Raw genomic sequence first — 16,600 nt, 5'->3', positions numbered from 1 at the left:
ACCCCAAGAAGGGTGTTTGTGGTGATTTAAAATGTGTGTACTAAATATCACTAAAGATGTTACAATACTGGTACAGAATTATGTAGTAAAGTTACGACTTACTTAGTTGAGTCATTTTCATACAATGTATTTATTATGGTCCATATTCTGCAATTCTTCAATTTCCCCACAGGTTACATTCCATCATTCTCCTTTTGGAGTAACAAATACTGGTACATAAAGAACCATTTATCAAGCAATTAAGATTCTAGCATGCCAATACAGTTCATGCTCATATCAGGCACCTCCCCTGAAAGGAACATGTAGCTGTTTGTGCTTTTGGGTGAGTCACTTGCCAGTGAAATCCAGCAAAGAGAGGAAGTGGAGAAATCATGCATCAGCGGTTGGCTGCCATTGTGTTCTTGCTCACTTAGGAAGCTGTTGCAGAGGTATGAAGTTTGGCATGATCCTTGGTCAGTGGTTTAGAGCGGTTATAAAGGCGTACAAGTCATAGGCCAGTAATGGCAACCATATTGGGCCATCTTATGACTGAAGTACATGTGGTTCGCTTATGGAGAAAACCACCTCCGATCTGAGTGAGCGTTCAGTCACAAGGACTGTCCCCGCGAAGGCAATTTTTCCCCAGTTAGTCACTTAATCGCTCACTTCAAACAGGAAGGGGGAGTGGTTATGTCAAGGTTTCTCTCTTTACTGAAGCGAGTGACAGTGAACAATCTCGAAAATTTTATATTAGTCACTTTGACCTGAGTCAAAGTACATTCATGTTATATTATGCATCAATAATTCTTTAAAAGACGACATGGTAACACCAGCAGTGTTAAGGGGCGTATACATCAAAGCATTTAAACGCGACTGAAACGGCAGGCAGATGCCAACTGTGGGCGCTTACCAGCGCTTCTTCAGCTAAGCGCTTTGGTTGCTATGATACTTCTATTTTGTTTATCAGTCTTTGTACGATTTGCCAGTTGGTTGTTGTGGTATTTGTCCCGCCCCCTCCTTTGGTGGTTGGTTGTTGTTGTATTTGTCCTGCCCGTGATTGGACGGCTGTGTGAAAAGTGACAACCTGAGCGTTTCACCCAAAGTTAAAAAAATTTCAACTCTGGGTGCTCAGTGCTGAAAAAACGTCGAGCACCCGCACTCGTTTTTTAAATCGCAGCGCTTCCATCCAAAACAATTTAAAACATACGCTGGCCGCAGCGTGTCACATATGCCACTACATTGGTGAATTTACCACAGTGGCAAATCTATTTACAATCTGTTCTACCTCCCACAGATACAAGCGCTTGAGAAATTAATGTATATGGGAATGTAAAAGATTATTAGCAAATGACATTGAACATTTAACCTCTTGTATTAGACATGCTAAAGGGGAAAGTATCTGATTCTGAATAGTTTCTTTGAAGTGACTGGTGCTTGAGCATTCCCGGTGACTCATTTTTCAACTCATGAAATGCATCTGCATTCAGCCTTGTAGCTTTCAGGATCACAGCTTGTATAGGCAAGGCCAAACTAAGTCCTGCTTTTCAGCCTGCTTTCTTAGACTAGCTGAGAAATGGCTCAAAAACACAGCAAAGCATTTTGTGATAAATGATAAGGATTGTATATGTTGTCTCCCTGACAGTGATCTCTAGTAAATCAGTTTCTGAAAAATCAAAACAGAATATTATCCAAACCCAAGACAGGAGAATATTTACATTTTCACATCTTCTGTGAATCTAGTATAGCGGGGATTAAGAAAAACCTTTAGAGGGAAAAACACTTCTGTCGCTTTTGGTGTCACAATGTACTCTTTTCCTCAGGTGCTAGTTTTTGATCCAAAAAACTGATGTATCTTTACAGGAATGGGAGCTGGTTGTCTTGGGGAAATTGAAGTGGAACCTGGCTGCTGTCACTCCAAATGACTTCATTGAGCATATTATGAGAAAACTTCCGCTGCCCGAGGATAAGCTGGACCTGATCCGTAAACACGTGCAAACTTTCATTGCCCTATGTGCAACAGGTATGGTATACAATACATAAATAAATGGCTTGCTAACTTTACTTTTGCCTTATAAAGCCCGAAGTATAGTCTGGTTTTTTTTCGTGTACGCGAACTTACATGCACGTTAAACACATAGCCTTGCAAAGTATAGTTTATTTGACTCGTGCGTGTACATCCGACACATGCGCATTGCAACAAAATGCAATGCATTTTATGAGCTAGATAATACATTGTTCTGCAAGCGCATGTGCACCACACGGGTACAATTTACACATGATTTAAAAGGCACCTATTTCATTGCTAAAAAACAATGTTATTTTGTGTATTTGGTATAGTACAATATGTTCGCATGATTTATGGTTAAAAACACATTATTTTCCACATACCGTAGCTCCAGAGATCTGCCTTTTTTCAAACGCTTTGATTTTGTACAAAACGATCTGAAAAGCGCTGTGTCCCTGTCCCTGATTGGCCAGCTAATCTCTACGTTGTGATTGGCCTGAATACCTCTGACGTCAGCCGGAAATGTGACGCTCCTTACCATGTTTGAAAGATTTGCTCACAATGCAATGCTGAGAGGAGTTAACTTACAGGCTGTGAATCAAAGCTATAGGAATTATGATAATGAATGCCGCGTCCACGTCAACAGGCCCAGGAAGTAAACTGTTGCCTACAATTCGTGTGTTTTTTGTAGTCCAAGAAAAGAGATTTACGTTGGAAATGAAAACTCGCGTCATAGTTTACTTTGGGGTTTGTACCTTTTGCATATCGTTAACATTTACTAATACACACTTACACACCAAAGGAAATGTAAAAACGTGAATCGTAACATAGTTCGTACGTGCATACTCACGATGACGGAAATTACGTCACACGAACTGTGCGCGCGGTTTGTCAGGTGCGCATAAAAACAGACCATACTTTGGCCTTAAGTATGAGTGATAAAATGGGCACTGCCAGGTCATGTTGGTGCTGATACTGTGCATCATCACTTCTCATAAAACCTGAAATTAAAGCTGACTGCTGTGGGTAGGTATGTACCGTAACTTTATTCAGGTTGTCGTTGTGAGCAAATGATCAAATGCCATCTCATTACATACATTTGAAACTATTTAGAATAAAACAGTGATGTGTAATGGAGAGAATTTCGTTGAAAGCCTTATGTACTGGTATGCTTGGCGGGCATATCAGTGACTAACCCTTAATGCAGTGACACATCAAAGTGTGGTTGTGTAGTTGAGGACATTCCAGAGTTCTGGTGAGCCAATGGCTATGCTGCCTTTGCTCTTAGAGGTGGACCACCTTTAGGAGATCAAACATAGAGATGAGAGCATGGTGAGAAAACGTGAGCGTATTGTTCCAGCTGAGCCAAACAGTGAAGCATGTCATGTTTTCATATCTTATCCCCTCTTCTCACGCCTCCCAGATGCTCCAGGGCATGACTACTTTCCCATAATCAAGAGCCTTTGTGGGGCTGGTTCTCCCAGCCAAGCCTGCACCCTGCATCACCATAGGCGGTAATGGGATCCAGTGCAACACCCTTATCCCCCTCAGGCTTCTTTCTTTCTCCCTGGGGTTGCTTGGCTCCCCAGGAACCCCAGGAGGGAATTTGGGAAAGTAGATTATAAGTATAATTGGGAGAAGGAATATTAGGAGCTGGCAGGTTTTTACATTTTGTATTGTTGATATGGATCTTCTGTTGGACTGTGCAAAATATAAACAGTAGCGACATTAGACATCATTAGAATCAAAGAAAACTGGTGGAGGCACTATTTTCAATCTACCGCTTTTAGCTTCTTAGTTTTGCTAAGAAGAAGTTTAGCAATATCATTTGGTTTGAGAAATGGCAGAAAAAATGCAGATGGTAGTATAACACACCCGTTCTGTAATCTCTGCAAAGAGATTTTGTGTTGAGCAATACACAAACTAGTTTCTAGTATAGCAGCAGGTATGGGTTATCCAAAAGATTTTAATTGCCAGGCAGATGTCTCGACTGCACGTCGCTTTCCCCGTCGCTCTACATTCTTTGCTGAGAATTCAGCGTATCCTTTTTATCTGAGACTTCTCGTCTTGTATCTGAATGATAAAAGAAGAGAAGAGGGTGGAAAAAAAGATTTTTAATGGTTCCTCGCTTTTGATAAAACAGTTCCGTTCAGAACACTTGGTGAGATTTGGTCAGGCAGAGTAGACCGGTTTAGTATTAATTAATAACATGGAGGTGCCTTTTCAGAGATATGCAAATGTCTGGAAGGCTTAGCTAGAGACCGCAAAAATAGACACAAAAGCAACGACCCCCATTTCATATGCAGAGGCATGTAAGGGTCAATACAGAAGGAGCACCCCAATAAAACATTTCTTTGGAGGGAGAAAGTCTGTAGCAGCTCTACTTAGGAACAAGCTCATTAAAAGTGATTATACCCTATTATTTCTGTTAAACACCCAGCACCCACTTTTCCCTCGCAGGTCTCTGTAGATATGAGATGAACAGACATTTTACTAATTTGACAAAGCATTTCCAACAAAGTTAAGTCACAGCATAGATATAACTAGCAAGCATTGAATATTCCAAGCTAACTGTGAGTCAGTTTGCATGCCTTGAATAATTTCCTTTATTTATGAAGCAGAAACAATGCAGTGTAGCATCCTTTAAAGAATTTTCTTTATTTTGTGTGTAATACAAGTTGTGTTTTCCCATCCACAGAACTAACACAAACTGTCTAAGTCCTGAATTGGCAAAGATTTACAGTGCCATTGGCCAAAATGTCTTTTATAACATAATCAAAATCTCCCATGGTTAAAAAGGTTTTATGATATAGAGGGCGAACGTCACTGAACATCACCCCATTTTTAAGCCATCTTAGGGTAAAAGGTGTATTGGAAAAATGTGTAAAAACAATAAAGCAACAATATATGATTTCCGAATGGGGAATATCCCATGTTTTGCTTTATTCTGCTGTTTACTTATCAGAAAAATGTTTTTGGAAAAATAACTGAGTGGGAGTTCATCAGGCCTGAAAGTTAATTTTTCCAATTCATTTCTCATTTAAGATGTTCTGTTTCCTCCCACACCGGCCTGACTGCTGTTTCTCAAGGCTCGGCACTGGAGCACAACTGAAACAAGTTGTTACAGGATTTTAACAGTCAACCAGGATTCCTGTTTTCACCTAATCTATGTTACATTTTTGACAGGGACAACCAACACATCTTTTGATGATGAGATTACATAAATTATCGGTTTGTGACAGATTTACAAATTCTTTAAAAATGTCAGTAGAAAGTTATTGTAATCTAAACGTATTAGGTAATCTGATACGTGAACGTAATAGTGTTTAGACGTGACGTGCCGACAAGTTGTCCTGGCATTCGATTACTCTGTACTAATTGCTGCGTCATTCACTGTAATGAAACGCAGCGATTTGAGAGTTTTTAATACAGCATTTTGTCGATTTAACATATAGTACACAGAAATATTTATTTTGCTTAATGTTAAGTGTATCTTAGCATAAACAAACCCAAACCAGAGCATTTAGCATGCAATTCGTCTTGCTGTTCCACAAGAGTTTACTTTCTGTTTTCAGGATCCTTCACCTACATGTTTTAAGTGACTTGTTCCATTTGACTGTGGGCTGTGGGTGATATACTATGATGCCAATTTCAAAATGTTTATGTTTGACCTTTATCAATCAGCCAAATATGGCTGCTCAAACCGGGAGTTTCTGTAAACTTAACAGCTAATAGCTGTCGCGTCTGTATGGAAGCCTGGCAGTTGATTTATGGCCTCTCAAATCATCGCTCTCTTTGGCTTTTTCTCAACTTTCCGGACGCTTAATTAATTTACAAGTTAAATGCGTATACAGCGCATTGCACCCACCAAGGAGCTGGCTGTGTTGGCACAGGTCTGGGGATGCAGTGTGGCGAGGGCAGGAGAATGGCCCATTGAAGGGGGTGAGAGGCTGGTGTACCAGGGCAGCCAGCCGCCGCTTACTAGGAGCCTTCCATCACAGGCGTCCCCACTCAGCTACATACACTGTTTATCCTCTGCATGAATATCAATTAAGGCGGGCAGAATACAGCCATTCTTCCTTTACCCATTTCACAAACCAGAGTGTCCAGCTCTGCCACTAGCACGCGTGTACTCTTGTTTCCTCAACAAACCTGTCTTGTCTAGAGTGTGAAAAATCAGATTGCAACCCACTTAGCACGCACAAGCTGTGTGTGGGCACCTATTCTCTACTGTATGTTTTTGTCCCCCTTTTGCTAAACACTCAAAAGAGTCGCAATGCAATTTGTTTTGTCCTTGTTCCGCTTGGCCAGAAGATAAATTTTGCTCTAGCTTGGAACTACAAAGAGAAGAGTGTATAATAAGTTCATTTGTTTGTCAACACTGAGCCGCAAAATGAGAAAACGGCTGGCTCTGAATGTTAAAAAGCCAATGAAGGCATGGCCCGTCAGTTATCAAAAGACCCATGTCTTTGATTTTTCCGAAAAAGAAAAGGGAAGAAAAATCACCCTCTGAGCCATCACACGCGGTTTGCTTTGCAACTGAATATGGCAATATGGTAATGCGTAGACTGCCGGGGAGTGTGGGACCGTGAGCCCAGAGGTGGCCCTGCATCAGAGGAATGGCATGGGGGGAATGAGGTGGGTAGGAGGCTCTTTTCTTCTGCCAAAACCTTACGAAGGTCTGGACACAGACTAAAGAATGATGCTTAGAGGAGCGGTGCCCCCTTCAGCCCCCTCTGCTGTCTTAAACCCGACAGCACCCTCCCCCAACACCCATCTTTTGTGCAGGCTGTCGGTCTGAATTGGAATCCACGGAGAGGGTTTGATGTTCAAGATCTCTCAATTGGATGAGATGAGGTGATGATTTTGGACAACAAGGCCACACTCTCTTGCTCACTAGACCCATGTTCGCCAATGGCCGTACTCTATTAATATGCTAAAAGATAGCAGGGACACTGACACAAATCCATGTCTGTCATTACAAGCTTTCAACCTCAGGGCTATGCGTCTGAAGAAACAAGTGTTGAAAAACAAAAAAGGAAAAAAGACTGAAATCAATGAGACTGGGGGTAGACAGCTGCCCCAAGCAATTCAATTCTTTCTGCCTGTTTATTCTCTCTTTATTCTTTCCCTCTCTCAGTCAGTCGTCCTTTTAGGCTTTAGGCCCGTTCGCAAGCTGTCTTATTTGCATTATGAATGACAGTGAGAAAGCTAACAAGGTTATTGGTCTTTGAGATGCACGCCTGTGACCACACGTGGAAAAGGACCTACAGCAGTGAGCACTGGCAGGGGGACTGTGGCTCTTTATTCCACCCTTTCCGAAGGCTTTAGGGCTTTTTTCAGGGAGCACACGATTTACTTAGGAGCTGGAAGAAAGGGGCTGATATGCAAAGGGTGACTAGAAGAGAGGGATGGGGGTTGGGGGTGCTTTTCAGATTCTTTTCAAGCCAAGTGAACCCTCATTATGCTGGACTGCAGTCATTAGCAAACGACCGTGCACAGATCTAATGGATAGAGGCTTTATTTATTAGCATTTCAGATTTTTGTTGTTTTTACTGCATACGTTCACATTGTTTAATCTAACTATCATTTCTGTAGAATAGCTGATGCATGGTGCCTCTTAAGTTATGTACAGATTCTAATGCATGGTTTGCTTTTCCTTTAGATTTCAACTTTGCCATGTCCCCTCCATCCATGATTGCAACAGGCAGCGTGGCGGCAGCTATCTGTGGCCTGCAGCTCAACAGCACTAACCGTTCGCTGTGGGGAGACAACCTTACAGAGCTGCTCGCCAAGATCACTAACACAGAAGTTGTGAGTATTGCTACTGTGGTCAATTAAAATTTTACTACTGCAATTATTATGATACATGGGATTTTTCTGGAGGCTGTGCTAAAGTAAAATTCCCCAGAGTAAAATTTTATTATTTTATATTTGTATCTAGCATTATACTGTATTCATATAGGGGTGTTCTTTAATTTCAAACGTATATCTTCTGTGCCTGTGCTTTGAGAGGAGACTGCATTTTCCTTATTTACTCAATGGGCTTGGGTCCAGCTCCAATTCAATTTCACATTCAGCCGCTGAATTACTGGAAGTGAAAAAGGATTGACCCTGACTGGGAGACTGTAAGGACAGAATCCACAGGGCTAGGGGAATGTGTCAGGGATACTATGGCTTTATGCAAATGACTTATACATACAGATGTCCATACTCAGGGAAAATAGTATAAGCAAACAGGAACAGCAATTTGGGATTGAGAGAATAACACCGGAACAATGTTATGCGCCTGCCCTGACCTACAGAGGTCCACCCTCTCCGAGATACCCCAGAGTGCACTGTTGCTGGTAGGGTGCCTGCTGTCCCAGCATGCGGTGTGTGAAGTTGTGCACATAGCAGAGGAAAAACAAATAGTTCTTCAGAGCAGTAAAGGTATTCAGTGTCTAAGAAGTGTGAGGTCCAAGGCAGAAGGAATGAACTGCCTGCTCCATGAACAACTTTTCACATTGCTAAATGCCAACAAGCCATACCTTTGAAAACATGCAGGTAGGGTGAATGCACACAACCCTGAGTGGACTGAATTGAGCCTAAAGAGAAAGCAACTACTGTAAGTGGATACTGACAGGGATGCGAATCTATTGCAATAGTTTCTTTGTTGTAAAGTCACAGAATTTGCATAACTAATTAGACTAATTGGGAAACCTCAATTGAATCATATAGTAGTTTGCAGTTTGTATATTAGAAAAATAATAGATTCCAATAAATGCTCCAATAGATCCATTAACTATTAATTAAGACTTATGATCGAGCGATGTTTCTGAGCAATGAATAATCAGATATATCTATGGCAGGACAAAAGTAGAAATGGAGACCTTGTTTAAAACTCCTTAAATAAGCAAGATATTTGTGTTTCAGACTGAGGCAGAGGTTGGGAGGTGAGCGGTCAGACAGAGTATGAATGAAAGTCGATCTAATGCCAAATTCTGCCAGACTACCCAATGGGAACCCTGCTGACATTTTGCATAAAATAGGGTACACAGCAGAAAGGTACACAGTTGCAGGCCAAAACAGGATGTCTTTAAGTTGAAGTTTCCACAAAAACTCGATGGTATCTCTAAGAAAGAAGCAATAAGAAATTCTTTTTACAGTTTTTTACACTTTGTTACTGTAACTAATAGATTCAGTAAATGGTTCTCCTTAGCATTTTCCAATCCTCCATGGCCCCAGAGTTTACGTATGAATGGTTGTGAATGAGAAACGTTTGCATTGAGAAAGGAATTTGCTGTGTTATGGTATGAATTAGCCTGCTAGCGTGGCTACATTATATGGCTTTACACAAACGAAAGCTCTGTAGTTTGGAAAACTGATCAGGAATGAAGTCATTGATGTGCTTGTACTGCTAATGCACAGTGAAAACTCTATGAGATAATGGAATTTCCAAAAGTAGGTGAAATGTTAGTAACTTCGGGTCTGGCATGTTGAGAATGTTTCTTTGCCTAAAGTCATAATGCTAAAGACGCTGTTATTTGCAACTAATTTTGTTCAGAGAAGAACTACACTTTTTTCAAAGCTTTTTTGGTGCACAGGATCATGTGTAAGGCCCCCGGCCTCTTGCATTAGGCCTCTGGGACATCTTAATCCCTTTCATTTCTCAATGCTGTGATGGCCTTGCTCTGAACCTAGCAGTCCTTGCTTTCACTTCCCTATAAAAAGCAGACATCTTTTCTGTGGCTACTTAAGTGGCTTCCATGTGGTGTCTCAGTTTGGCTTTTTCTCTCCGAGATGGCACAGACTGAATGATATCCCAATAACTGTTATTGGTTCTTTAGTAGAGCTGTTTTCTTTGTGGTTTCAGTCTATTATCATTAACTTGTCTTAAATTCAGCCATGTTTTGGTGGGTTGAAGGGTGTTTTTCCCTAGGACGAGGTTGGGACCACAAACTTTATCATGTATCGTACCCAGTGCCACCCTCCTCTGGATCGAATTGTTGAAAGCCTTTACTAGAGCAAGTCCTGGTTTTCCCAGTAGTCACACATTGAAGCTATTAAGAGGTTCCTGAATTAAGCCTTTGGGGCTCGGTGTAAGTTTGATTCTGCAGCTTTAAAGAGCAGTGCGGAGGGAAATGTCTTTTAAGAAGTCGGCCCTGGCATTTTTGTGGTAACACACAGGCATGTTTTATGCTTTAGTTAATTTTCTTGAATGAATTTATTTTTTCATGACTAATAATGGCACATTGTGGTGGGAAGCCAGGGACTTTGTGTGAGTTTACAAAGATGGCAGTGGTCCACTGCAACAAAAAAAAACACCCTCCTAGTGGTACCAGTCTTTCCCTCAACAAAGTCATAGTCATCTCTGTCCAAAATATCTTTTCCTATCACCTATAAAACACCTAAGATGTTTTCTTGTGTGATATTATACATCTACAGCCATGTTCAGCCATGGCCCATCAGCTTTTAATTAGCAGTAAATGCCAAAGGAATGCATCCTCCTCACAAGCAACACATTCTCCATAGACCCTCCGCATGCACAGCAAAACTTCCCACAGACGCCTGGTGTGCCTCAGACATACTCACTAAACAGGAAGAGCTTTGATCACTGCACATCCATTTAGTTTCACTAGAGGGCATCAACCCTTATTTTGTTGACAGAGCAGCCTAGTATTTAAGCCATTTAAATCTGCCATGTGCTCTTTGGAGACACCAACTGGCTAGAAAAGTAGTTACCATACCTATAAACATTTATATGTCTTGTATAGTTGAACAGGAATCTATAGAACAGGAAGACGACTTTGGTATAGGTTTAAGTGAAGAGATCCCCTTAGGTTATATTACATGCTGTTGTGAAAAGCGAAAAGAGGGTGAAAACACTAAAGGAAAACCACATCGGTTTATCCACACAATATGGATTTAATTAACATAGGTAACTGATAAAGCTTTAGTTTTCACAATTTACACACTGTAAAAAAATGCAGCATTTTTGTCAAATCAACACATATTTTTGTTACTTTAACTTAAAAAAATAAGTTCAACAACTTCAACTTGAATTTATAAGTTATGTCAACTTTTTTAAGCAAAACTTACAATTGTAGGTTGAATTGACTTGTAAAACCAAGTTGTTTTAACTTTAAGTAGAGTCCGGTTTATTTAAATTTGTTTATTACTTGATTCTGGATTGGTATTTGTAGATATATAATTTACTATAACTTTCGTTAAAGGAACACACTGTAAAAAATACTTTGCTGCCTTAATATGTTTTGTTGAATCAACTCAGATTTACAAGTTATTTCAACTTACTATTATTTATCTTGACTAGAGATGAGTTGTTATAACTACAGGTGAGTTGTTATAACTTATGAAATTAAGTTGACTTTTCCCAACTATATTTTATAAGTTGTGACAACACATCTTTGTTGACATGTTGAAATGTTAAGGCAGCAAAGCATTTTTGTAGGATTGTGGCCAAAACTGGTACTGCAATCACAAAACTTGCGGCTAAAACTGGTACTGCAATCACACAACTGGTGGCCATTACACAACATGACAACATAAACATCAGTTGAGGGCTGCAACTCCACCTTTAAATGACAATATCCTGGCCGGACCACTGTTGTCAGTGATATAAGTATTTGAAATGAAAATGATTTCTTAATGTCTAGTGACATATGAGGGCCATTTTATGATTAGTTGATATCAATTTCTTACATACTGTTCCTTTTAATCTAAACCAATTTTTGTGTCCATGCACAATTTTTTGTATAAGCACAGATATATCCTAGTTGTGTGGCACTTTTTTAATGCTGTGTATCTGATACTGTTGCAGGATTTGCTGAAGGAATGCCAGGAGCAGATTGAAAGAGTGCTGATGAATAACCTGAGGGAAGGCCGCAAGCAACAACAGAAACAACAGCAGCAAGAACAGGGCGGTCCACACAGCAAAGCACTTGATGACCAGGACCAGTCCAGCACCCCCACCGATGTACGAGACATCAATTTGTGAGCTTGCTGCAGGAACGCTGCTGTCAGTCTTCGAGAAAAAAAAACGAGAAAAAACAAAAACGACAAAAAACAAACAACCCCAACAAAAAGTGCTTGCTAGTCTTTGTAGAGTTTATCTTCATGTAAAAATGCTCCCGTATTTTACAAAAAACAAGAAAAAAATCAAAGCTATTTTAGATACGAAAATAGATATTTTTAAAACGATTTGATACTGATGCAAAAAGCTCTACGGTGCCTCAGACTCTTAGAAGGGAAGCGTGTAGTATTTTGCAAACTCTTTTGATTGTGTAAACATAATAATATGATATTTAATGCAAAAGTGATAGTGTAAAGGGCTTTTCAAAACAGAGTCTACTGGCATGAAAGGGTACAAAAGGTGGGGCTATGTTTTTTTACTGTTTTGTTTTGGATTTTTTTTTTGGTTCATGTTGAAATGCCTGAACTTGTACACACAAAGAGGTCCCACGAGGTTGTTAAACGGACCCAGTCATTCACTTGGCTGTGTACGAAAAGTGCATTAGGACCAGAGAGAGGGATTAAACCAGAGCAACGAGACAGAAGTCTTTCGCTAAGAATGCAGGGCTCTTTTGCTAATACAGCAGATGGCTTGAGAATAGACTATTATTAATATTAATATTATTATTATTATTCCTATTAAACAAGCAACTTATTGTCTCAATGCTAAAGTTACAGACACTTCAAATAAGCTTTTGTCAAGCTGCTTGTGTGCATGCATTTATGTGTGGTGTATGTTGGCTCATGTACAGAGGTGTAGTATTTGGGCACCCTTATGTGAGTCCAATGATGTGGGCTTTGTTTATCATCTATCTGCAAGTGTTTGGTGATAGAGACTGGCTCAGTGGCGGACACACATGTAAAGGTCTGGGCAGGGGATAGACAATGCTTTTGCCTGCTTTGATGGCCTCCTGTATCGGTGCCTTATGTTAAATGCTTTTATTTGCTGGCCTGGAAACTGCTTGAGGGCTGAGCCCAACCCAGTGAACACAACAAGAGGAGGCAAGAAAAGGGAGTGGCCAGAGACGTCTACGCGCCCTCGTATCTTCTGAATGCAAGAAGAGTTGTTTTAAAAGTTGTGGATAGTTTAGTGGCAGCCTTCCACTAAATATTACATTTGTATTGTATACAGACCGTCTGTTAAGTATTTTGTTGTGTGTGTGTGTGTGTGTGCGCGCGTGTGTGTTGAAGGAGCCTTAGGCTGATTTGTGTTTGCGAAAAGGTTGCTCCCTGTCAGGGACCAAGGGATGAGCGTATGTGAATTCTACAAGCAGTACAGGAATGTTCAGGCAAGATTGATAGAGAACGATGATGACTAAGATGATGAAGCTTGGTTTGTCGGATGTGTGAAGCATGCTGCTGAAATGAGGATGCTGATATAAAGGAGAAGAAGCGGGAATGGAGGCCAAAGGAGAACAACAGCTATGGTTTCCGGAATCACCTGATATTTAAGATCTTTAATCTATTTGTCTGTTTATTTGTTTTATGTCTCATGTTTGAACTGCAAACCAGTTTTATTGATACTGCCAGCAACTGGGGAAGATTACTCCAAAAGCAGAGTACTTTGAAAGCATATTTGCCATGTTTAACAAATGGTTATGGTAAAGGAGTTATTTTCTTTTTTTTTCTCTTTTTTTCTTTTGGGGCTGGTTTCCCATCATGGCATAAGATCATGGCATTTTCTGTTCATTATAGCGTTAAACATTGACAGCCAACAGTAACGTATATGAAAAGACCAAAAAAAGGATAGTAAACGTTCAGATCAAAATGGAAGTAAATTGTTTGTTGATTTGCACGCTTCAAGGTCAGTTTTCTTGAAATAAGACATGTGCAACTGTTTTATATAGTGCCTTGAGTCTGACTTTCAGACTGATTTCAAAACGGTCAGACCGTTTGAAAATAAGATCCACTACCCAGTCATCCAAAATACGCTGCTTCCAAAGGTTGAACTGGTATTGGGTTTGATAACTTCCACAAGTGGCTAAAAACAGGGTGCATCAGCAGCACGAAACGGATTTCAAATGCTGAATTTCCATAGCTTACCTTTTAAAGGGGCAGTCAAGCTTAGGTTTGTGTCCGTGTATGTATGTGCGTGTGTTTGTGTGCATGTCTTTCTGTGGGTAAGGGAGACTACTGTGTGAAGTGTACTTTGTAGGTGTGCTCATCACAAACCTCCTTTCTCCAGAAATAGTCTCCAGAAATAGTTCTTAGTGACACTTGAGTTTCACAAAGTCACATTTCCTTCATCCTCACGCCTAAACCCCGTCTATCTCATTGTATTAAGTGAGTCCGTCTCATTATTTTCCCAAGAAATGATTTACAGTACTGTTATTAGATTGTATGCGTAAGGGGTATGATACTGTATTCCAAAGTGGTGAGAGATGATAAGGGTGTGAAGACATCAATCAAGTGTCAATATTGTTATTATTGAGTTGTTATTGTTTTTTTCCGCTGCTAAAAAGCTATGATTTTTTGTTTCATCTTATACACAAAAAAATAACATTACATAGTTGTGATGTCACATCAGTGTGCTGCTATTTTATAAACAATTGTATTATAATTATTTTACTGCTTACAGAATACTTTGAGAATACAGAAGTAGAGGGTAAAAGAAGAACATGAAATGAGTATTCGACTGGAAATGCTCTTTGTACAGTGTCCTCTTATTAAGGCATGATTCTTTACCTTTAAATCCTTTTTTCCTCTTCTTTCTGTGTCACATTCTGTAAGTGTGGTATATCCATACCTCAGGTTTACTGGACATGAAAGACTTTCCCATTACCTCACACACTTCTCAACAGTTTTTCGGGAACCTGGAAAGGACAGCACACAGAAGTCGTACTGTAATATTTCTGCTGTGTCTGATGTAGTGAATCTGGTGAAATTTGATTTCAAATGTTGATGTTGATTGCAAGCACACAAGGTTCCCACATGGACTTCAATAATAGTGGATGGAGGTGGTAGGGAAAATAAGACCTTTGTGCATTGTGTTGTGTGCATTATTACCTGCCACATTTAAAAAATGTTTTGGGTATCACCCTGTATCGATGGATGTAAACTTGTTAATACTGACCAAACTGCAGTGTCGAAAAGCCTCCTTCCTCCACTATAACCATATCGTGTACCTCAGTTATGTCTGTTGCACAAATCTGTTCAATAAATACCTGCTTTAAAGAGTGTGGTGCTATGTTGGTTCTATGTTATTCTTCCTTATTAATGGTAATATTAATGATATTTAAAAGAAGAGAGGCTGGAATGAAAACAACAACGTTTTAAATCATTGTTTACACACTTGGAAGATGCTTTTATCCACGGTGACTTAACGTTACTTTTACAGTAATGTACATTACTTAAGAACCAAAGTTCTTGGTGATGCTAGCACGCTCTACTACTTGAGTAACAGGAACACACAAAATATATGACAGAGAAAGTAAACGCTTTTCTGTTCAATAGTTTTACCTTTCAGAATTCTCTGATAAACACCTGAGACTTGTGTGGAGGAATAAAGAGGTAACTACGTTGAATTAGGGGGTGATGCTATACTGTAAGAGGCCTTGAAATTCTGGATTTTCTTTTGTTAAACTCAATAAATGTATTATTGAGAGTATGATGGAAGTTAATGGAGAGGACATGCTGTATGCTAAGGTCAATAAACTTACCATGAAAGAACATCTTCGCCTCATGTTCTCCTTATTTTAGCCATTCAGCAGCATCATAAACGTCGTCAAAATGATAAAAATGATACAACAATTTGTTTAACAAAATGCTAGTTTGCATTTGAACACCTAACACTTACATTAAAACACAAAATAAACAATTAAATCGACGCTGTTACAACACCGTTAACTGACAGACGTCACTCAGTTAGTTTCAAAGCCCGCCACCACGAGCCACTGGCGCCCCCTACGTCAGCGTGCGTAAAAACTTCCGGCTAATCAAATAAGGAGATAGCGCTGTCATTGCTGCAGTCACCTCAAATTAGCAAATATTTGGTGCTTTTAAGAAGCACGAGGGGCTTGACAGTTCGTGATTGATTAATGGCTAAATGGATGAGTATTTTATAACCTCACGACGCTCTTTACTTCTTTATATCTGCAACAATGCTCACTTTCGCTTTAACGCTAGTCCGACAGTAAGTTGCACTTTAATTTTTCGGTTGACCTGCATGAATTATTTTTATCAATTACAACTCTGCACTGTCAACTTGTATTATTGATCGTTATTGATAAATAAAGATAAACTCACATTTGTATAATAGTTTAAAAAGTACACTTTGGCAAGTAGTTTTATTAATAATTACACATAAACGGTTACAATTAACTTATACTGTACATAAGATTTTGTAGAGCAGTAATGTACTAACTGTTAGTTGTGAGAATTTTGTTTATAAGTGTTAATTAGCCTATGTTTGTCAGTAGGATCTCTTCTAACTAAAGGTCAGTGCTTATTTTAATATAGATTAAAGTAACCCTTCCCACATGAGAAAATAAACTGTATTAAAATAACTTTAGGTAGGTACTATTTTGAACCTTAACGTAGTAAATATTAATCATACTACTACCTTTATTTTATTGTTAATCAATTATATGTAAAGCACTTATCTTT

General features: G+C 39.6%; 1 protein-coding gene across 7 annotated transcripts in view; it reads left to right on the top strand.

The window, feature by feature from the left end:
- Window positions 1-16,600, top strand: part of ccnd2a (cyclin D2, a) — a 170,468-nt gene that overhangs the window by 149,954 nt on the left and 3,914 nt on the right. For 4 of the 7 annotated variants that reach the window (XM_073868660.1, XM_073868659.1, XM_073868662.1 and 1 more), the window contains 3 exons: window positions 1,840-1,999; window positions 7,650-7,798; window positions 11,805-15,666. In XM_073868660.1, coding sequence (XP_073724761.1) covers window positions 1,840-1,999; window positions 7,650-7,798; window positions 11,805-11,981 — 486 coding nt within the window. In that variant the 3' untranslated portion in view covers window positions 11,982-15,666. Of the gene's footprint in view, window positions 1-1,839; window positions 2,000-7,649; window positions 7,799-11,804; window positions 16,128-16,600 lie in introns of those variants that run through there. The other 3 variants (XM_055191754.2, XM_055191756.2, XM_055191755.2) reach the window with 3 other exon arrangements.

Source organism: Misgurnus anguillicaudatus, chromosome 6, assembly GCF_027580225.2.
Source record: "Misgurnus anguillicaudatus chromosome 6, ASM2758022v2, whole genome shotgun sequence".
Taxonomy (NCBI): domain Eukaryota; kingdom Metazoa; phylum Chordata; class Actinopteri; order Cypriniformes; family Cobitidae; genus Misgurnus; species Misgurnus anguillicaudatus.
Note: the sequence above shows the minus strand (reverse complement) of the source record. Positions and strands in the feature narration are given on the sequence as shown.